The sequence below is a fragment of the Ailuropoda melanoleuca genome, chromosome 1 (assembly GCF_002007445.2).
Source record: "Ailuropoda melanoleuca isolate Jingjing chromosome 1, ASM200744v2, whole genome shotgun sequence".
Taxonomy (NCBI): Eukaryota; Metazoa; Chordata; class Mammalia; order Carnivora; family Ursidae; genus Ailuropoda; species Ailuropoda melanoleuca.
The window spans coordinates 1,593,743-1,614,808 of record NC_048218.1 but is presented as its reverse complement, the minus strand read 5'-3'; the positions used below and the strand labels follow the sequence as shown (position 1 = coordinate 1,614,808).

Genomic DNA, 21,066 nt, shown 5'->3' with positions numbered 1-21,066 from the left:
ACTGGGGCAGCCTTGGAGGGGTCTGTAGGACCTCTCAGGTGGGTGCGCGGGGGCCTCTGAGTCAGAGGGAGGGACGGACAGAGGCCGGCAGTCTGGGGCCCATTTTGCACGGTTGAATTAAGGGGTGCTACAGACCCTGCCCGGTGTGTGGGATGGCTCCAGTGGGAGCTGTGGTGACACTTAGCTGCATGGCTTTGGAGCTGGCCCAGGTCCCTGCCACATCGGGCCTCTGAGGCACAGGGATTTGCCCTGGACAGAGATGGAAGGCAATGAACACTCCAGCCACCTGACCCCCGTGAGCAGTCTCTTGGAGTCCTCTCAGAACAGGTGGAAGGGGGCTCTAGGGACAAGACAAACTTTTTCAAGGTCGCTCAGACAGTGAGATGCAAGCCTCCACCAGTCTCATCCAGCTCCACTCTATCCCACAGGGACAAGGGGGGAAGGTTTCAAGAGGATTGTTTGAAATTAGTGGGACTATGTCACCAAAACAGGAAGTGGACTGGGAGTAACTGACTCGTTCCTGCTTCTTTCTTTTTGGTGCGGAGGGGCAGAGGGAGAGAGCGCCTTAGGCCAGCTCCTCCCTGACATGGGTGACCCGACACAGGGCTCCTCCATCTCACAACCCTGAGAAATTAGAGTTGGATGCTTGGGGCGCCTGGGTGGCTCCGTGGGTGACGTTCGGCTCAGGTCATGATCCCAGGTTCTGGGATGGAGCCCTATGTCAGGCTCCCTGCTCAGCGGGGAGTCTGCTTCTCCCTCTGCCCCTCCCCCCTCTGTCTCTCAAATAAAATCTTAACAAAAAGAAGTCAGATGCTTAAGTGACTGAACTACCAGACGCCCCTACAGTTCCTGTTTCTGGAGACGCCTCTGGGTATGAGCCCAGGCCTGGCCTCAGCTGGCCTCCCCCCTGCACACACAGCATCTGCAGTCCTCACCCACAGACCACACGTTTATGTCCATCATTAGACACCCTTCAGCTTCACCTAGTGGTTCTCAAAGTATAGCATGCCTCAGAATCCCCGGCAGGACTTGACAAAACCCAGATGGCTAAGCCCACCGCGGGGTGGGGGGGCCCTACGCCACGGGTCTGCAGCCGGGCCAGTAATTTGCATCTCTAACAAATTCGTGGCTGAGGTTGGGCCTGTGGGCAGCGTGGCTCTGGGTCAGTGATTCTCCACCCAGCTGCACACCAGCAAGACCGAGGGACATTTATAGGCAAGGCTGCCAGCCGCCCGCCCCCCCCAGCAATGAAGTCAGAACCTCGTGGGACACTGTCGTTTCAAGCTCTCCAGGTGCAGGCTGGACTGAGGCCCCCGAGCTGGAATGCGCCACCAGCATGGGCCGCGATGGGGCGTTGGCCTTTCTAGCTCCCCCACCTGCTGAAACAAAGGGCCCCAGGTCACATAGAGTAGAGAGGCCCTTACACAGAATTTAGGATCAAAGTCAGGAACCCAAAGCCAGATACCCTCCACATATGCCCAGTTGCAGGTTTGTGGCAGGATGGGGGTGCTAGGGTGTTGATGTAGGGAATCAAGGCAGAAGGAAATGCAGATAAAATTAAGTGTCCTTGTGAAATGCAGCCCTTTGTGCAGTACTTGAGGCAGGCAGAGCACCACATTCCTCCAGGAAACTCCCAGCCTTCTTACCAGAGGGAAGAATGGCCCTAGCTTGACTGTAGCCCGGCCTCCAGTATCCTGAGTCTTCAGCTTATCAGTCCGTTGGCAACTTGCCTTTGTCTTTACTTCCTCCAACTTCCTAGTGTCTAAGGTGCTCGTCACAGTCCCGTGGAGGCCGCTCTTTCTGTCCCCGGGTCCTTTTGCACCAAAGACATCTCAAGAATTTTTTGGGCCGTCAGCTTTGGACCCCAACACTCCAAACCATATCACGGGGCGAGTGGCCCCCTGGACGTGGAGCTCGGCACCCCTGCCCAGACCTTGCCCTACACATCTCTTCGTCTGGTGGTTCATTCATATCATTTGTAATAAACCGAGATTTGTAATAAACCCAGTGAGTAAGCTGCTTCCCTGAGTCCTGTGAACCACTCTAGCAGATTAATTCAATCTGATCTGTAGCCGATTACCGGAAGCACAGACGACAGCCTGGATTTGCACCTGCGTCTGAAGGCGGAGACGCAGCTCGGTCGGCCCGAGTCCCTAGCCTGTGGGATCTGATGCTGTCTTCAGGTAGACGGGATCGGAACGGAGTCGGATTGGAGGGACATGTGCTCAGTGCCCTCGGAGGATCGAGGTAACTGCTTGATGGTGTGGTCAAAACACACCCTCAGAGGTGGCCGACCATCCGGTTAGCCCAGGCTGCATGGTCTCCTGGGGTTAAGGCCAGGACGTCCCTGGCAAACCAGGAGAGCTGATGTTGACAAAAAATGAACAAACCTTGAGAATCTCTGTAAGAAAGTAGAGTTTCTCTGTTTCTAAAAGAAGTTTTCTTCGAGTCCAAGTGAGGACAGCTGCCTGGAGAACACGCTCTGCACAGGGAAGGAAGTGCACCAGACAATGGACAGTTTTTACAGGGTCATGGACTTTGTTCACATCTTATAAAAGCTCAGAAGATTATAGCTTGGGGTGCCTGGTGGCTCAGCCGGTGACGTGTCCGCCTTCGGCTCAGGTCATGATCCCGGGGTCCTGGGATCGAGTCCGCATCAGGCTCCCTGCTCAGTGGGGAGCCTGCTTCTCTCTCTGCCTCTGCTGCTCCCCTCCTCGCACGTGTGCGTGCGCGTGTGCGCGCTCTCTCTGTGTCTGTCAAATAAATAAATAAAATCTTTAAAAAGATTATAGCTTAACATATTGGCAGGAATCATGAGTTTTATCATAAAGGAACGTGGGGAGCAGGGGCACTGACGGGGATCTCAAGGACAAGGCGGCTGTCCTTCAGCTGGCTCATTCACGAAGCAGTGCACGATGCGTGAGTAGCGGGGCCAGAAGTCAGGCTTTTGGTTGAAACAAAGTCTATGCGCCGTCATGCTGACTTAGACGGAAATCTAAAGTCGCCCCCCTTGCCTATCAGGCCTTTAGAGAGTTTTTCTATCACTGGCCCCTGGGGCCTGGTTGTAGATTTACACCCAGGTCATTCCGACCCCGACCCAGTCCCTCTCTCCTCTCATTGAGAGAGAGTGGAGGCCCCAGCTGGAGGCTTGGGGAGGGAGGGGGCACAGGGCAGCGTGAGAGAATCACAGCCCTGTTGTAGGAAAAGGAAACAGGGTTACCCCTGAACGTGTGGAGACCTGCTGTGTTGGGAAGGGACCGTGAGGAAGGACAGCAGTCTGGTGGAAAGAGGCCAGACTTCCCGAGGACATGACTGGGTGTCTGCAAGGGTTTGGGGTCCAGAGTGGGGGCTTCAGGCACGCAGGCCACACGTGGGATAGACTCATCTCACACAGGGGCCTTACTGAGGGGAGGGTCACCACCGACTGGGCAGGGCCACCAACAATTATGGGGCGGGGAGACCACAGCGTGACCTGAAGCCCAACCTAATCTGAAAGCAATTCCACTTTGTTCGGTTGGGTTTCACACTTTTGCGTAGATCAGGTAAAGCCTGACTCTTCTCGGCACGGAAGGGGGCAGCACCGCTCGTGTGCTGAAAGGCTGGCCTTCGCCACCCTGTTTCAGGCCTGCGGTGTATGAACAGGGCTGCTCTGCTCCTGGAGTGCGACCTGTGATTCTGGCTGGTTTCTAGGGCTACCGGGACGGGGTGGGTGCTGGGCCAGGCCTGGGGAAGCGGGGTGTCGCCTTGGGGGGGATGAGAATGCAGGAGGCCTCCAGGAACAGGCTGGCGCCCACGCCCTGGGGTGGGAAAGACGCTTGCTCCCCACGGAAGGCACAGCCCACGGCAAGGATTCTTAGCAGCTCGCGGTGAACGGGCGAGTCCTCGGTTTTCTGTCTTGAAGCCTCGCTCTAAGCTCCGCGTCCCCTGCTTTTCCTGCGCAGCACACAGCTGTGGCTTGGTCCCCGGTCCGTGGGCACTTCCGCGTGCCTCCTGACAGCAAGGAGGACGCGTGTTTGCTCAGCCTGTCTCCACGGCCACCGGCATGCGGCCACGCACCATCGATGCGTTTCCGGTGGGCCGTGGGCTTCCTGAGTGCGTGGCTCGGGTTCTCTTGTTTGTTGTCAATATTTTACTTATTTATTTGAGAGACAGAGAGAGAAGGTGCGTGCCGGGGGGGGGCAGTGGCAGGGGAGGAGAATTGCAAGCAGACTCCACGCTGAGCACGGAGACCGACGCGGGGCCCCATCCCAAGACCCCGAGATCATCGTCTGATCTGCACCAACAGCTGGACGCCCCACTGACGAGCCACCCGGACACCCTGCTGAGGGCCTGTTTCCAAGTCCAGAGTTGGGCTGGGGTGTGTGTGTGTGTGTGTGTGTGTGTGTGTGAAGAGAGTGATGTAAGGACAAAGCTCTGGAAGTATGTTCGTGCGCGTGACCACGGAGCCACGCGCGTGCTCCCCTCTGTCCGCACCGACTCGGCCTCGCTCGTACCCACGTACCTCGGAGCTGAGAGCGAGCACGCACCTTGGTGTGGCTGCGCAGGACTGGAGCGTGGCCCTTCTCCCCGGGACCACGGGATGTCCCCCAACGGGCTCACCCCCAGACCCCGGCCCACGCCGAGCCTGCTGACCTGTGCCACCTGCGGCCATTCCCGTGTCCTGGTTGTCGCCAGTGGACACCAACACGTACCGCGGTTCCGCAGGACGGGGGTGTCTCCTGTGGCTGTCTCCCGTGGCTGTCTCCCGTGGCTGTGTGGCTCTGGATCAACGTGACTTCCAGATCACCCGTGACACAGCCCATGGGAAACAAACTTACGTTAAAACTCAGAGATGCCTATTTCCCGGCTCTGTAGACGGCCCCCTTCCGTGAAGCCACCTTGTGTCTTCCAAAAGCTGCTTAGGTTGCGGGGCAGGGGCTGGGGCGGGGAGGGCCACGGACACACGGCCAACAGGTGAGGAAGGACAGAAGCGCGCGCCCCAGCCCGCGGTCACGTGGACCCTCTGAGGGCGCACAGAGGCCAGCTTCCACGCAAAGCCTCGACTGAAGGTTTATTTATTTTTTCTGTACACACGATTGGGAAACAATATCATCAATGGGATGTGATTTTATACCCTGATAAGTTCAAATATAAATAAATTTGTGCCACAGTGAGATTGCCACTCTAAGTTTTACAGGAAAACGCACCTAACTTCTTCTTAAGGCCCAAGCCATTGCTTCTTCAGGTCTGTGCCGCAAGGGCAGGCACATCTGAAGGGGGAGGCTGTCCCTTCTGATGTGTCCATATTGTCACCTGACCATACCTATTATTTCAACAGCAGAAAACAACAGTGGATTTTCGGTTAATGGGAGAAATTGTCAGGGATTGCGAGCCCCGTCCCTGGAGGAGCCTGACGGAGGAGACATGATTTGGGGATGTTTCCCTGTGGTTCAGACAGCGTTCTCTTCACCAAGCACCCTAACTCTCAGCAAACTTCGGGTTCATGACTGTCGTGGTGGCGCTCTTGAAAAGGGGGTTATCCTGGCGGGAAAAGCAATGCAACTTGTCAGTGGAGGGGAAGAAAGAGCCAGGAGTGGGGGTACCTTCCCCTGGCTCCCAGCTCTGAGGACGAACTACGGGGGCAAGTGGACTTGCAGGGGGACGGTCTCGACCACCCAGGGACAGGCACTCACGTTGTTCCACTGGGACTTGAGCTTCTCCTTCTCGAATCGCTTGTACTCCCGGAGGTCACTCAGGTGGGTCAGAGCCTTCCAGATGGCCAGCAGAAGGATGCCAATGAGCACGACTCCTGACACGGTGCCCCCCACAATGAGGGCGACTTGGGGGCCCCCCACACACTCTGAGGCAAGGAGGAAGCACACAGACGTGAGTGTCAGACCCTCCCCGGCTCACCCAGCCCCATGTGTGCCCTGCCCAGGTCATTGCCGGTGCTGACGTGGACCTCTGTGCTCACCATCAAGGCAACAGGCAGGTGAGGGAGCGGCCAGCCCCAGCCAGCAAGCAAGGCCAGGCCCTGGGGCTCCGCAGGAAAGTTAAAGTCCCCTTGTTTACACAGAAAGAAAATGGGGCTCAGGATGCCCGTAGCCAGGGCAGAGCCTGCACAAGACACCAGCCTCCTGACTCGGTTACCACCAGCTGGGACAGCCAATGGCCCCATCACCAAAACTCGCTGAGATGGAGCTCGTCCTCAGGCAGGAAATGGTGCCCGAGGCCCCGCCACAGCTTAGCTGAGTTTGGGGATGAGGACTCAGCTGGTAAAAGCCTTCCTGAGGAAACCAGGTGGGGTCCTAATGCCCCGACCTCCTCCTTCAGGGCTGGGGCCAGGGTGGGCCACACCTCAGCCCCTGACCAGGGGACAGAGCCCTTATTTGCCTGCCCCCGGACACCCATGTTTCTCTATGCTCCCTCCATCATCCTGGCCTTTCTAGGGCGCCCTAGTGTCCTACGGAGGGTGAACAACTTGGCCACGGTGGCACAAACCCGGACGTGACCCCAGATCTGCCCATCACAGAAACCCAGTGAAAGCTCTCCACGCTGGCGGGCCGCAGCCACACAGAGGCCCTGAGCCTCACCTGCCTTCCTGGGTTCCCACTGGGGGAGGGCAACTGGGAGCAGGTCTCAGGCCTGCAAGGGCCTGGTACACGGCTTGCCCACTGCTGCTGCGTCTACCCGAGGGGCTGGGCCTCCCCGCCCCGCTCTCCCATTCCCTCAGCCTCTCTGCGCAGGAAAGGGGGGGTGCTAAGCATCTCTGTGCCCCGCACGCCCCTGGGTGCTGCTTGTCTGCAGCTCTGAAACCCACCCCACCACGCTCCCAAAGCCCAGCACGCACGTGTGTCCACCACTGTCACTCACCCAGAGTGCCTCCTAAAAACCGGCCTCCTTCCTGCTTCCCCCATGTTCCATTCAAGGGGAGGCTCTGTCCATGCTGCCCCCATACCCCTGCCATCTCCACACATGTCCTCTCCACACCGCAGTGCCCACATCCCACAGCGGTCCCTTGTGGGTCTGCATTCGGCTTTCGAAAATGCAGCTCTGATGGCCAACTGTGTCTCCATCCCCGTGGAACATGAGCCCCATGAGGACAAGATTGGTGTCCCCCTGTCTTCAACCATTACTGGGCCAGGTATGGCCCCAGAGCCCAGTGACGGACCAGCAAGCAGCATTTAGGAAGGTGTGCCTCCTGGGCTCCTGGCCCCAGGCCCCCCTTCAGAGCTGAGATCCGAGCCCACAGTGGTCCTCACACAGCTCTCCGTGGACCAGCTCTTGGGACCCATGCCTCCAAGCCCCAGGCAGCTGTCCAGTGGTTGGGACTCAGCCCAGAAGAGTCCCCTGGTTCAGAACAGCGCTGTCATGCGGGGACAAGCCATGCACCGCCTCTCACGGCTCACCACGTAAGCCAGGGAGAGAGGCCAGGGTAGGACCACGGCTGTGGACACTTGCCTAACCCCCAGGTCAGCCTTCTGAGTGGGGAGAGGCACCCTGGCCGGTGGCGGAGGCCCCAGGTCCCCATGGGCCCCACCTCGCTTGTCGTCCACGTGGATGTCGTAGCTGTCCCTGCCGACCCGCTGACGCAGGGTGTAGGTGATCCAGCAGCCGTCCTGATCCCGCTCCTTGCACCTGCGGCCTCTTTCTGGGGGGGCGCTCAGCTGGCCCACGTTCTTGCACAGCATGCTGCAGTTCTTCCCCGACGGGCCCTGGTCAAACTTCAGGCAGTGGGCACAGGCGCTGAGGAGGAGTGTGAGTGTGAGTACGAGTGCACACGCCCGAGAGCTCGGTGCCAGGCAGCGGGAGAGGTCTGGGGGGGTTGGGTGCCAAGCGGGGCTCCCTGGGGGGCGGGCGGGCGCCTGGCAGGCAGGGCCTGCAGTGACATGGGCGAGGGCCACAGGGAGGACAGAGGTGCTCACGGAGGAGCCCTGGGGGGCTGGAGAGCAGCATGGGGGTGCGGGTGGGGCGGGGGCACTCACATGTACCGGCCGCAAGGCGACGCGCAGCCCAGACACTCCAGGCACAGGGGCGGCTGGTAGCCTGCGTCACACTCGCACACGTTACAGCGACACCGGCCGCGTCCATTGCACTCGTAGCCCTCGGCATTCAGGCAGCCCCTGGTGGACCTCTCGCACTGGCACGCGGAGCCCTCATAGCGGTCCTTGCAATGGCACTTGCCACAGTTGCAGACGCCCCGGTCTGCAGGACAGAGGCCAGGACTCAGCCCCGCCCCTCCGTCTGTCCCCACCTGCTCGCCCAGATCTGCCTGTCCCTCGGTCCACAGCCCCGCTTGCCCGGGTCACGCTGTCTGTCCACTCCACCGCCATTCCTCCGCCCACACCCCACCCACACCATGCTTACCGTCGCCCCCGCAGACCCGCCCGTCATAGCGCTCGCAGTTGACGTTGTCACACTCGCAGTAACGCCCGAAGATCTTCTTGTTGGGAATGTCGCTCTGGTGGCACACGCACTGTCCGCAGAGGCAGTCCCCCAGCCCTGAGCAGATGATGGAGTTGTTGTCCCGCCGGCAGCTGCCCTCCAGCTCCTGGCTGCTCCGGCCGTGCGTCTGGCACTCACAGTGCTTCCCGATGTAGCCAGCCTCGCACCTGCAGCGGGAGAGGCCCGGCTCGGGTTCCGAGGGGGACGCGGCACTGCCGGCCCCCTCTCCGACTCCACCGGCCTTGGCTGAAACCACTCCTCACCCCCTCACCTGCAGATCCCACACTCCAGGAGGCCCTTGCCGCCACAAAGGCCACGGTTCCGGCTCAGGTCCCGGCAGTGGCACTCGCACTGGGGGAGAACACGCACGGTCACCGTGTCTGTGAAGCCCAGTGCGCGGATGACGAACGACTGCTCCTGGATGCACTCCGTGGCCGTGACCTTCACCTGGAAGGTAATCTGTCGTGCAGAACAGCAGGGCTCAGGCGAGGCTGGGACGGCGGGGCCACGCCCTGCTCCCATCTGCTGGCCCTGCGGCCTGGACACGGGGTTTGTCCAGGAGCCCGGCTGGAGCAGGGGGAGGGACCTAGCCTTTACTAGGGCCCCAGGAGGGGGGGCAGGGAAGTGTGGGGAGGGGAGGCAGGGAAGAACACAGATCAGTCTGCATTAATCCAGGACTTGAGACCTGACATGAGAAAAGAGAGAAGGACGTCTGGAGCCCCAGAGAGGGAGGTGAGGGAATATGGGGGCGGCAGGCCCACTGGGGCCCTCCCAGCCCATGCTGCTCCCCACACCCCTCATCTTCTGGCTTGCCTTTAGGCTGTGGGGGGGAGGGGCGTTGTCTCTAGAACATTTTTAACACACATGTGTTGGAAAGGAAGTCTAGTGACTTTGGAAAGGACATAGATTTTTCTCCTTAGGTCTGGAACACTGAGATACCGGAATCCTGCAGGAGGCCCAAGACTCTAGATATGGACTTGTGCCCTGACCGTGAATAAGGGAGAAAGACCATGCCCCGGGGGACCAGGTGGGACACAGCAGAGTCCCCGCCACCCACCTGCACCCCTGAGGTCAGCAGCTCGGAGCTTCAAGGAGCAGGGACTTGTCAAAAGCAAGCCACACCCCAGATAAAACAAAATGAATTGCTATAGGGGACATTCAGGTAGAGCAGAAATACCAGGGAAAATGTGTAAGAAGCAATCAGCCCATCATAAGATTGAATAAATTCCCGTGTGGGTCACCCCGTGTGAGCGAGAGATAGCTCAGTAAAAATCTATATGCAACATTTACCAAGTGACAGAGTTGAAAGAATTCCAATGTCCTATTTAAAACCACAATAAAAGCAAGTATTTTTGCTGAATATTAGTTCACAGCCAGGAAAAGGAAAAATGTAATTTTTATGATCATAATAAAATCAAAATATTATGGAAATAACTCAGCGCCTAGTTCTAATCTTCCATGTGGCCCATGCTTTAATATCTTTGTCAAAAAACCAAAACAGAGCGCCTGGCTGGCTCAGGCAGCAGACCATCTGACTCTTGATCTCAAGGTCACGAGTTCAAGCCCCACATTGGGTGTGGAGCCTACTTAAAAATATATAGATAAAATAAAACACTTAAAGAAAAACCCCCAAAACCCCAAAACAGAAAAATCAGGAAACCAGACCAAAGCAAACCGGACGTGCTGTGTTGATAAAGGACTCCCTTCCTGGTCGGGTCGCGCTGCCCGGCATCTGCCCCCAGGGGGCGCTGCCACCCCTCCGTGCTCGGTCCACACTGGGGGAGCCCGGGGCTGAGCCGCGCACCTCTCCCTACCATGCGAGACGCAGCCTTACACAGCAGTGTCTGGCCGCCTTGGAAAGGAGCGGATTGGCGGCAGACGCTGGCTCTTGTCCCTTGCTTGTCCCTGTGCCAGCGGTGGGCCTGGCTGCACCCCGAGCTGTCCCTGGGAGAGAACCTTCCAGAAGGCTGGGACGGGGTCTCACCGGGACGTTGATCTGGACGCCGTCGCAGTCCCCTCTGGGCTGGTCCACCTGCGACACCCCGTTACTGCAGAAGGAGTCATAGGTGACTCTCAGGGTGCTGGGGACCATGTTGTGGTCCAGAAAGACCCTGGAAGAGAGTTTCTGGGGGGAAAGAGCGGTTGTGGGTTAGGGGCCTTCCTCCCACCGTCCCCGGGCCCTTCCCAGCCGGCCCATGGTGCTGACACCTCGGTGTCGCTCATCCCTCCCTCCGCCTGTGCACCCACGGAGAGCTGGGGAGGGAGCAGGTCCTGAGCCCCCTGTGGGCAGTGGCAGGGCTACCACTGCCACGGCCCCCCAGGACAGGCCACAGCCACGAGGACGGGGCCTGACGGTCCCACCCACCACCATGCGTGCAGTGCCTGGCACGGGCTAGGAGCTGGGGAAACTGTGTAAACAAATGAGAGACAGAGAGACAGAGACAGAGAGGGAGAGATAGAGAAACAGAGATAGGAAGGGAGAGACAGAGACACAGGGAGGGAGAGACAAAGACAGAGAGACAGAGACATAGAAAGGGAGAGACAGAGAGACAGACAGAGACAGAGAGGGAGAGAGACAGAGAGACAGAGACAGAGAGGGAGAGAGAGAGACAAAGACAGAGAGATAAGGAGAGACAGAGACAGAGGGAGAGACAGAGAGACAGAGACATAGAAAGGGAGAGACAGAGAGACAGACAGAGACAGAGAGACAGACAGAAACAGAGAGGGAGAGAGAGAGACAAAGATAGAGAGATAAGGAGAGACAGAGACAGAGGGAGAGACAGAGAGACAGACAGAGACAGAGAGACAGACAGAGACAGAGAAGGAGACAGACAGAGACAGAGGTGAGTGAGCAGTGACGGTGTCGTGGGTGTGAAGCCACGGGGGGGCCTGCCTTGGGGGTTTTGGGCCCCACAAGGGCACAAGGAGCAAACAGGACCAGCGCTCTAGCTGAATTCGAGGGCCCGGCACTTCCCGGGGCTCTCAGCCTGCAGTGCCTGGGGAGGCCCCCAGGACTGTGGCCCAGGAGGAGGCTGGTGTGCGTGTTTCAGGGAGGGCAGAGGTGAGGGTCAGGCAGGGCACAGACCACGCCATCCCCAGGGGGAGGACCTGGCTGCCCCCTGGGAGGAGCCAGCGTCCGTTAGTCCAGGAGGCCTGCCGGTGGCCCTAGGAGGCAGGGCTCGTCTTGGCAGACCAGCCTTGCGCTGGCCAGTGGCGGGGAGGGCAGGGGTCTGCCCGGCCCCGGGGACCCCGCGGAGCGCCAGGGGCACTCACGTTGTAAGCATTCTTGATGAGCTGCACCACGTTGCTGGAGTCATCCGACAGCTCCCCGACTGCGGACTTGGGGATGACCTCCGTGAGTTTCTGTTGGGCAAGGAGACCAGACCCGTCTCAGCCAGAGCCCTGGGGCCACGGGAGCCACAGGGTCCCTGGGGTTTGTAACACCCCTGGGGTTTCCTTCTTGCTGGTGAAACGGCCCAGACTGTCCCCCCCCCCCAGAAAGCGTCGCTCTCCGTTAAGACGGCATGGGGTCAGTGGCTCGGGAACAGCCGGTTCCCTTGCTGTGAACACTCCTCCGTGGCCGACGTCCAGCTCGTGGCCTGCTGGGAAGAGCTGTGCCCCGCCACCATGACCGAGTGTCCCCACCGTGTGGATATGTCAGGTATGGCCCAGGGCAGAGAATCACAAAATGTGCCAACACCACCAGGAGGGCGTGAGGGGTGAGTGTTTCAGTGTGTTGATGTAACTTAAGTTTAGTAATGACCGTGTGAAGCAGGAATGGGAGAGGGCTCCAGCAGGCCGGGGGGCCCACGGCGCCTGAGCGTGGCCAGGCTGGAGCACCTGTAACGCAGACAGGCCTGGGGCCAGCCTCCAGGACACCTTTGTGCCCCCTCTTCCCCTCACGCTATCTTTCACAAAAGACTGAATCATCACTGTACCTTATGAACTGATGGTTGGGTCACTTCTCTGCCCTAAAACCTTCCCCCACCCCCTTGTGACTCCCCAGATAGAGTCCATGTATCTCCATGGAGCCCATAAGGCCCGCCACAGCCCAGCCACCAACACCCTGTGGCCTCCACCATCCTCTCCCCTCCACCCCGGGTACAGGAACCCCCTTCACCCCGCCCCCGGGCGCCGGGAAGCTGGGCTCTCCCCCATCCTGTCCCTCCAACCTGCTCTTCCCTCGGTGTGGGGCACCAAGGACAGTCTAGCAAGTGCTGTCCTTACAGGCTCTGGGTTGCCTCAACACCCCTCACCAGGAGCCGCATGAACGAGGGTCAGGAAACAGGCTCAGAAAGGCCTGGGACCCGCCAGGGCACCGTCCACACTGGCAGGCTTGCGGTTCAAACCTCCTGCTTCTACCCCATCACCGCGCTGTCCTGCCCAGATCGCACATTACCGGGACCTGCTGTGCCCCCTAGTAGCGCCTGCCAGGTCCTGACGGCTGCCCCCGGTCATCAGCCCAGCACGCAGCCCCTGTCCCTGTGGTTTGGCAAGCGTCCACTCACTGCCGACCTCAGGGGGTCTCCTAAGCCTCTGCCCCTGCCCCTCCTCTGTCTCCTGGAGGGTCCTGTCCTCTTTTGGAGTCTGGAAAACTGACAGCAGGAGCTGCCGGTTCTCGGCCTTGGTGTTGGCCACCGCCCCCCAGCACCCCCCTCCCCCACCACAGAAAGCAGGACCCAGGGAGGGGGGGGGGGCCAGCAGGTGCGCTTGCAGCCCACCAGAGCTGAGAGGAGGCCAGCCCGCTCCAGCACGGACGGCGCACACACAGTGCAGGACAGAGGGCAGGAAGGGCAGGAGAAAAGCTGCCCTCCGAACAGAAAGTGCCCCGTGCCCTACAAGAACCGAACAGGAACAGTCATTCCGTGAAGTCCGGACAGACCAGGGTTCCCGAAGCAGAGAAGGAAGTGCGGTCAGCAAGCGAAAGCAGCTTCCCCTGGGGGACAGCACTGCCCGCGCTGTTTTGGGGGCGCAGCCCTGTGCACCTGATGTTTGATGGAAGTACTGATGTTGCAATGTGCGTGCATTTAAACCAAGAACTGGGTCTGCGGAAAGACTCAAACATGACGCACTGCGGCTGCGTAACCATCCACCCCCTGCCCGCCCCGGGGCCAGCCACCCGCCACCCGCCGCCACGCCCACGGCCCCCCATGCGCTGCTCAGGACCCCGCCCCACCAACCTCGTAGGTTTTCACCATTCTCTTGGTCACCGCGAAGATGGGCTGGATGTTGTTTTCAGCCAGTTTGTGTGCCAGCTGGCCCACCGACGGGTAGTCCTGGAGGGGAGGTCTGGTCAGATGCCCCGGAGGTCAGGGACAGAGCCCCAGGTCCTCCGTCTGCTCCACCTAGGGCCCAGAGGCCTAGACCCCCCACCCCCCAACAATTCCAGGGTGCGATGTCAGCTCGCAGCAAGAGAAGGTAAGTTCCTGGACGGAGACCAGACCAGAGGACACTGACCTCCCCCCAGCCCCCTGGACTCCCTGTGCCGCCAGCTCCCCGCTCCCCTGGGGCAGAGCCCCCAACGCCACAGCCAGGGGACACGGGGGGACACGGGAGGGCCACTCACGAATTCGTTGCTGCGCTTGTATATGTTGTCCTCCAGGTGGCAGTGGCCATCATTGGGGGTCAGGATGGCGCCCAGCTTCCCGTCGCCTGCAAAGTGGAAGCCATCGTCCGTGGCGAACACCAACAGCCGAGTGACGTTGCGCCAGCCGATTTCCTCCTGGGAAGATGGCAGGGTGACGGGCCTCAGTTTCCCCAGCAGCCTCGGAGCCGGTGCCGTGCCTGTGCCCCGCTCCCGGCTCTTCTGGGGAGCAGGAGGATGCCGAGACAGGACCCCAGCTGGGACCAGCCACAGGACTCGAGGTCCCCCGCCCAGTAGGGACTGCAGCAGCATGGCCTGCTCGAGAAACGCCCACGCGCATGGCCGGTGGCGGGCGGAGGGAAAGCGCACACCCCCGTCTGTGGCTAACCAGGGGCTGTTCCTAAGGAAACGCGTCCCAACACGGACGAGAACCCTCGCAGAAACGTGTTACAGCACGGAGACGTGGTAGACACGGAAGAGTACGGAAACCGAGGGACTCACAGACGGACACGGGTGAGCCAGGGACGCTAGCGACACACGCGTTGTAAAGCACGGCAGTGCACGAAAACAGAAATGCGGACGACGTGCCTGGGGGCCCACAGACACGCTGGGAGACGGGAATCTGGTTGGTGAAGGTTTACAACAGGGTGTTAGAAAAAATAATAATAAAATAAAAATAAATAATAACATTAAAAAAACCCCAAAACCAAAAAAAAAAGGGCGCCTCGGGGGCTCTGTCTGTTGAACATCTGACTCTGTTTTAGCTCAGGTCATGCTCTCAGGGTCGTGAGATCGAGCCCCGTGTCAAGCTCTGTGCTCAGTGGGGCATCTGCTTGGGATTCTCTCTCTCTCTGCTGCTTCCCCCCTCACACACTCTCTCTCTCTCAAATAATAAATAAATCTTAAAAAAACAAAACCCCCAAAAAGCCAGGGTGTGGTCCGTCCCAAGACACTTACAGCATAGAAAGAGCTGGTGGGACGGAACCGGGCAGGACCAGCAGGGTCCTCGAGGAGGCAAGGGCAGGGCTGCTGGGGCGAGGGGCCGGTGGACCCACCACTGAAAACACATGCAGGGGGATGCCGGATGCGGATGCCCCTTCCCTGGGGGGGAGCCAGCGGCAGGGGGTGACGCGGTCAGGAGCTGCTGGCATCAGACCGCCCCGCGCTCTCGCCTTACGAGATCATTTACTTAGACGGAGGCGTCAACAGACTTGCCCCGTGTCACAGGCCAGTGCTGAGATGTGCTGCTGCCCGGGCATCCCGGGGCGGTGGGGCCAGTGAGGGGGGCCCTGGGGCTGCCCGCTGCAGGCTCAGGAAAGGCTGGCGGCCGGCATGGGGATAGCAGCTCACCAGGCACGCGGCCACTTGCATCATGGCATCCAGGCCACCCTCGGGGGCATCCAGGTTTCCGGAAATCAGCTGCTTGCCGACCTCTGTCTGGAACTGGTTGGAGTTGTTGGTGAGCCTCAGCACGTGTCTGAAGGCGAATGGGGGCTGGCACTCCTTCTCCTTGTTGGGGCACGGGTTCCTCAGCTTCTCAGGGTGCGTGTTGACGAAGGGGAGCACCGTCTTGTCCACGAAGGACCCGAAGCCTGAGGGGCAGGCAGGATGAGGGAGGGAGGGCAGGCGGAGGCGGCGAGCCTGCCCGCGAGCCTCGGTTTCCCTGCTGCGAACCAGGACAGGCGAGAAACCACGACGGCACATGGGGGGCGGTCTGCACACGCCCACGTGCCTGAGTGTGATGGCGGACCTGTGTGTGCGGACGAACGGCGTGGGCCCTGAGTGTGTGCTCGGCACGCAGAGACGACGGCCGGGGAGGGGGCAGAGGTGAGAGGCGGTGGCCTGGGGGGTCCTGGCAGAGGCCCCCGCCCCGTGCCCTGGCCTGCGTGGCTGTGGGGAGGCGCGTGACCAGCAGGGCCGGCTGGGACTCAGGGGGTCGCCTCACCGATGCGGCCGGACTCGGTGATTTCGTTGAGGGCCCGGAGCAGGTCGCCCCCCAGCTTCTTGACGTTGATGAGGTCATCCAGCATGGAGTAGGAGAGGTCCATCAGGTAGTACAGGTCGATGGGGTAGCCCTTGGCCCGCCGGAAGGTCACGTTGAAGGCAGCTGCCTGACCTGCCGGCAGAGACGGGACAGAGTGAGGGTGTCTCGGGGGCACCCACGTGTCCCCCACAGGTCCCGAAATGCTCACGACTGCCCCCTCCTCTGAGGCCCATGGATGAGTCACGGGGCACCCAGCTAGCCTGGAGTTTCCGTAAGGAACACACACGCCCAGATGGAACGTTCCAGACTTGCTTCTACCGCTGAGTGCTGGCTGCTCGTCTCACTGTTGCGATGCAGGTGTACCTGGCTGCCCGGGCAAGCCTGCTTCACGCCCCGCACCCGCACCCCAGCCATCCTGGTGCAGGCCTGGGTCCCAGCCCCAGGTGCTCAGCAAACACGTGACGGGAGGATGAATGCTCGAGGGAGGGGTGACTGAATTGTCTGTCTGTCCGTGCCTCCAGCCGCCAGCTCCCTGCTGGGCTGCCCTCTTGGCGCTGCTACAGGGCACGCCCCACCCCCACCCCGCCCTGCCTGTCCCCAGGGTCCTGCTCATTCCGCCCTGTCTGCTTTCCTGTAGGGCACTTCTGGGAGCGCTGACAGGTTCTGTGGTCCAGTCCGTGTGAGCAACACTGAAACAGTCACTCAGGTTCCCTGGCTACAGGACTTGACAGAGCCTTTACTCTGCCAAGAGCACCTGGAGTTCTGAGAGTGGGATAGAGTAGAGTTTCCCAGATGGTTCCCTCTCCCATTTGGAAAGGACACAGAGCAGAAACACACGGCCGCAGATAGCGCGTGTGGGGCGTCCTCCTGCAGGCAGAGGGGAGAGGCCCGCAGGGGAGCTCCAACTGTTCTGGAGGTTTCCAACAGTCCTTGGGTCTCGCCTACCTGCTGTCTGACCTGGCGGGGGGGACGCTTGTGCCACCGACACACACACACACACACACTCAGGCTGAGGCCAAGCCTACCTGGTCTCAGGTAGAGCGTCACTTTCTGCGGGGACAGCTGCTGCTGGCTGCCCTTCTTGTCCTCCTGGGTCTCAGCCAGGCTCCTGGGGTCCATGATGTCGTCAGCCGCACATCCCTTCAACAGTAGCTGCTCCCGGGTGTCACAGCGAACGGAGTCCGGCTCCCCTAGCCCAGTGAAGTTCTGGGGGGGTGGGGGTCAGGAGCAGGGCAGAGAAAATGTGGGGGCCACACTGTGGGCGCTGCCCGAGATGGACTCTCGGGCATTCGAGGAGGCTGCCCGTCCTCGTTTGCACTTGTGATTCAAGATAGACGTCCTCTCGCGGGTGGGGGTGGGTGGGAGGCTGGGCAGCTAGGAAGACACCCACCTTCCGACGACCTCTCCATGAGGCTCCTAGATCACCCCAGCCTGGGAACAGGGCACGTGCCCCCCACTGCCTCCAGCAGCAGAGGTGACTGAAGGACCCATGTCTCCAGCCCCAGGCTGGCCCCTGGGTTAGGGTTAGCCTGCTGGGGCACCTGGCCAGCAGTGGCGGGGGGTGGCTGGGGGTGGCCGGGGGTGGCCGGGGGTGGCCGTGCCCACCAGCCGCAGAAGCGTCGGTGGAGGGGTCCTCCCGAGAGAAGACACGTGGGACCCCGGGGGCCCTGGCACGCAGGCCGGCACTCTGGGCCAAGCCCCTCAATGTTCGGAGAGGAGTGTGGGGGTCCTGGGTCCACGGCAATGTCCTCAGGCCCGCTTTGCCCCTGTAAACGTGGCAGGAGCAGGGCCCCCATTCCGTGCGTGCTCGCACGAGGCCAAGGAAGGGCACAGACACCTCTCTCTGCTTCCTTTTACGGAAGGGGACTCAGGAAGGGCAAGGCAGCCGTGTGGGGCGGGCTAGACGCGGCAGGGGCTTGGGCTGGCCGCAGTGGGGTGGGAGGGCTGACGTTTCCCCCTGGAATTTTGTCAATGCTTGAGGAACTTGAGAAATCAAGGGAACGCCCCAGGAACCGACAAAAGCCTCCCACATAATCCGCGTAATCCGCGCGGAAGCTAACCAGCCTAACCGTATTTCCTTCGACTCTAACAAGCTCACGGAGGGTGACGGACTCCAGCCTGCTGGGGGACGTTTCACCCCCAGGGCTGTGGTCACACTGCATCCAAGGGGAGAGGCCACACCCCACACCCCACTTCTCCGTAGGCTCCTTGTGCCCCAGGCTGGGCCACTCTGTGGGCGGGCCACTCAGAAGCTCCTGTCCCAGCACCGAGGGAGGAGAAAATGAGGAAATGTGTTGCGGATGTCAGGAGCCCCACTTCTCCTGAAAGGGAACCAGGAACCTCCCGAGAAATGTCAGTTCCACACTTGGGGCCAGGACGGGGGGCTGGGCCTGGGGCATCTTGTTCTGGAGTAAGGAAGTGCTCAAAAAAAATGACGAGGGGCGCTAACGGGACACAGAGCCAGCCTGGGGAGGGGGGCTCCCCGCGGCCAGATCGAACTATTTGAGTCTCAAGATGACAGTGACACACTATACGATACTGAATAAAATAAAACTCTAAAACTCTACGGGTCCACACGGATGGGAGGGAGACGGGGGGCGGGGAGGAGATCCCTCGTCACATCAGAAGGCGCTACAAGAGTTCATGAGCTGGACGGCAGCCCTCGCGGGACTAAGGGACTCAGGCGTGAATCACCCGAGGGCGCTAACCTTAGGGGGTGTGAGCCTGACGGGAAGCGGAAGGCCTCCTGGCCTCGGCGCATCTCCCCACAAATTAGTTATTCACTGCAAAGAGTAAATAGTGACATCATGGTGGAGAAGCCTGCCGGATGCCACCTCGGCTGAGAGGTCCAAGCTAGGTCACCCATGCCGGGACACAGTGACTGCGTGAGCCCCGTGGGGGCTCCTGCCAGACACAGGCCCTGGACCCAGGCAGAGGGAGCACCGGGCCTTGCGCACGGCTGCTGTTCTGCACTCAGGAATGTCAAGGGTGTGCACGACAGAGCTGAGGCAGGAGAGCCTCCCTGATGTCATGGCTCCGGGAGACTAAAAGGACAGGACAGCCCCGGGCAGAGTGGGGTCCGGGTCGTCACAGCCCGAAGCAGATGCTATCAAAGGCATTATTGGAACAGCTGGAAAAATTTGCACAACGGAGGTGTGGGTCTCCAGCCAGCCCTGCATCATCAGAACCTCAGGAAGCCCCAGGGCCGGAGGGCGTGGTCGGATCTGGGGGTTCTCTCCAGGGGGAGGGTGGGCCTGGGACAGGAGCTGTCAATTTGGGTACAGTGCCCTGCCTGCCTTGGGCCTCTGCCCTTCTTCCCAGAAGGCCTCACAGCTAAAACATGAACACAACAAAAGACAGCGGAGGAGCTGGGATCCCCGAGCGGAGCTTCCCACACCTTCTGCACTGAAAGCTGTCCCTCTCACTTCCCTGTGTGCGTCCTCGTGTCCTCTGGTCGTGGCTCCTGCCTGGGCTGCTGCACGCGGCCACCCCGGGTGGGGCCGAGTCTGTCTGTCTCTCAGAACACAGAGGAGAGACAGAGAAGTGGCGCCCCTGGGTGCTAGCAGCTCCAGAGGCAGAGGGAGGGTGCCCAGCCCGGGGCACGGGCATGGGGGACGGGCACACCAGGTGTGAGGACCCTTGGGGCGACACGGGGTACAGTGGCTCTTACCAGCTTCTGGCACCAGGCGCAACCAGGGCCCGACTCCACACAGTCCCTGCAGGTGCTGACCTTGTACTTGGTGCACTCCTGGCACAGAGCTGGGGCAAGAGGACACGGCTCCGTGAGAGGGGCCTGCCCGTGGGCCCAGCCACACACATAGGATGGTGCTCATGCTGCCTTAATGGGGGGGGCAGGAGCCCAAAGTGGGGGGAGAGGGTCCACAGGAAGACCAAGAAGGGTGGGAGGAAGGCAGGCTCGTGGAGCCACGCCTCCAGGGGCTGCAGAGCATGGGGACACTGAGGCCACTGTCTGGGACTTGCTCCCGTGGCACAGTCCTTCCAAAGCACCCGCTGGAACTCAGCCCAGGAGCATGGGGGGCAGGCCCCTTTCTTCCCGACCCAGGATGTCGAGAACTCACCTGACCAGGGGAGGAGCAGACCCCCCAGCGTGAGCAGCAGGGCTGGCGCCTGGCGCAGCATGGCCTGTGGAGGGAAGGGGTCAGTGACAGGGCCTCGGACCCCGGACGCTGGGGCTGGCCGGCCTTCCCACGCAGAGCTGGCAGAGCCCTGTCCCTGCCGCCCTGGCTGGGGAGCACCGGGGCGAGCCCCATCCAGGGCCTCCCCCAACGGCCTGAGTGGTGCAGCGTGGGCCCGCGGGGCTTCTGAGGACGAGCCCGAGGCACACATGTGCGTGCCCACCACACGCACAGCGCACACATGCACGGCACACACGCGCATCACAGGTCTGGTGCTGAACGCTCTGGGTCATGCCTGAGTCCCCAGGGAACTGAGCGCTGAGCTCCGAGCAGGGCCCCGCTCGTCCCGGCCCTCCTGCTGGCTGCAGGACCAGGAGCAGGACGAGAAGTAGCCGGAGTGCCTCCCGGACGCCAGGCCGGAGCCGGCCGCCTGCTCAGAGCCCCTGCAGGAGGGCAAGTGAGCACCCGGAGTCCATGTCTGCCATGCCCGAAGCCACAGCTCCGGGTGACCATGGTTTTGTTTGGACACACCTGCTGTCCTTAAAAACCCAGCACTTGAGGCAAGCCGTAGACGGGGCCTGGTCACTGACGGATCCCGATGCCCCCAGGGTCAAGGTCGTTGGGGGAGGCCTGGTGTTCAGGTTCGTGTTCTGGGTCCTCAAGGCACACAGGGCACCCTCTGACCCACTGACTGCTGGACGGCGGTCAGCATGGGCCACATCGCCCTTGCTGGGATGCCACACCCTTCCCTGAAACTGGCCCTAGCCGGGGGCTGCCAGATCTGGGCTGGGCCCAAAACACCCCCCGTCTCAGAACTCTGTACCTAGCTGTGGTCTTTTTACCCGACCAAGAGAGCAGACAAGGTGCAGAGAAGCCAGGAATCAGGGGTGGCAGGGAGGAAGGGGCCTGTTCGATCAGAAACAAAGATCAATACAGCC

The 21,066-nt window shown here is 60.9% G+C and overlaps 1 protein-coding gene across 4 annotated transcripts in view; it reads right to left on the bottom strand.

The window, feature by feature from the left end:
* Positions 1 to 5,036: 5,036 nt before the first annotated feature.
* ITGB2 (integrin subunit beta 2) overlaps positions 5,037 to 21,066 on the bottom strand; it is a 39,616-nt gene continuing 23,586 nt past the window's right edge. For all 4 annotated transcript variants that reach the window (XM_011224760.3, XM_019799496.2, XM_034654483.1 and 1 more), the window contains exons 3-17: positions 20,072 to 20,135; positions 19,663 to 19,751; positions 17,018 to 17,198; positions 15,954 to 16,124; positions 15,359 to 15,600; positions 13,991 to 14,146; positions 13,605 to 13,700; positions 11,698 to 11,787; positions 10,409 to 10,549; positions 8,696 to 8,883; positions 8,347 to 8,591; positions 7,965 to 8,184; positions 7,520 to 7,725; positions 5,673 to 5,839; positions 5,037 to 5,520 (exon numbers count right to left, since the gene is read on the bottom strand). In XM_011224760.3, coding sequence (XP_011223062.2) covers positions 5,458 to 5,520; positions 5,673 to 5,839; positions 7,520 to 7,725; positions 7,965 to 8,184; positions 8,347 to 8,591; positions 8,696 to 8,883; positions 10,409 to 10,549; positions 11,698 to 11,787; positions 13,605 to 13,700; positions 13,991 to 14,146; positions 15,359 to 15,600; positions 15,954 to 16,124; positions 17,018 to 17,198; positions 19,663 to 19,751; positions 20,072 to 20,135 — 2,319 coding nt within the window. In that variant the 3' untranslated portion in view covers positions 5,037 to 5,457. The remainder of the gene's footprint in view (positions 5,521 to 5,672; positions 5,840 to 7,519; positions 7,726 to 7,964; positions 8,185 to 8,346; positions 8,592 to 8,695; positions 8,884 to 10,408; positions 10,550 to 11,697; positions 11,788 to 13,604; positions 13,701 to 13,990; positions 14,147 to 15,358; positions 15,601 to 15,953; positions 16,125 to 17,017; positions 17,199 to 19,662; positions 19,752 to 20,071; positions 20,136 to 21,066) is intronic.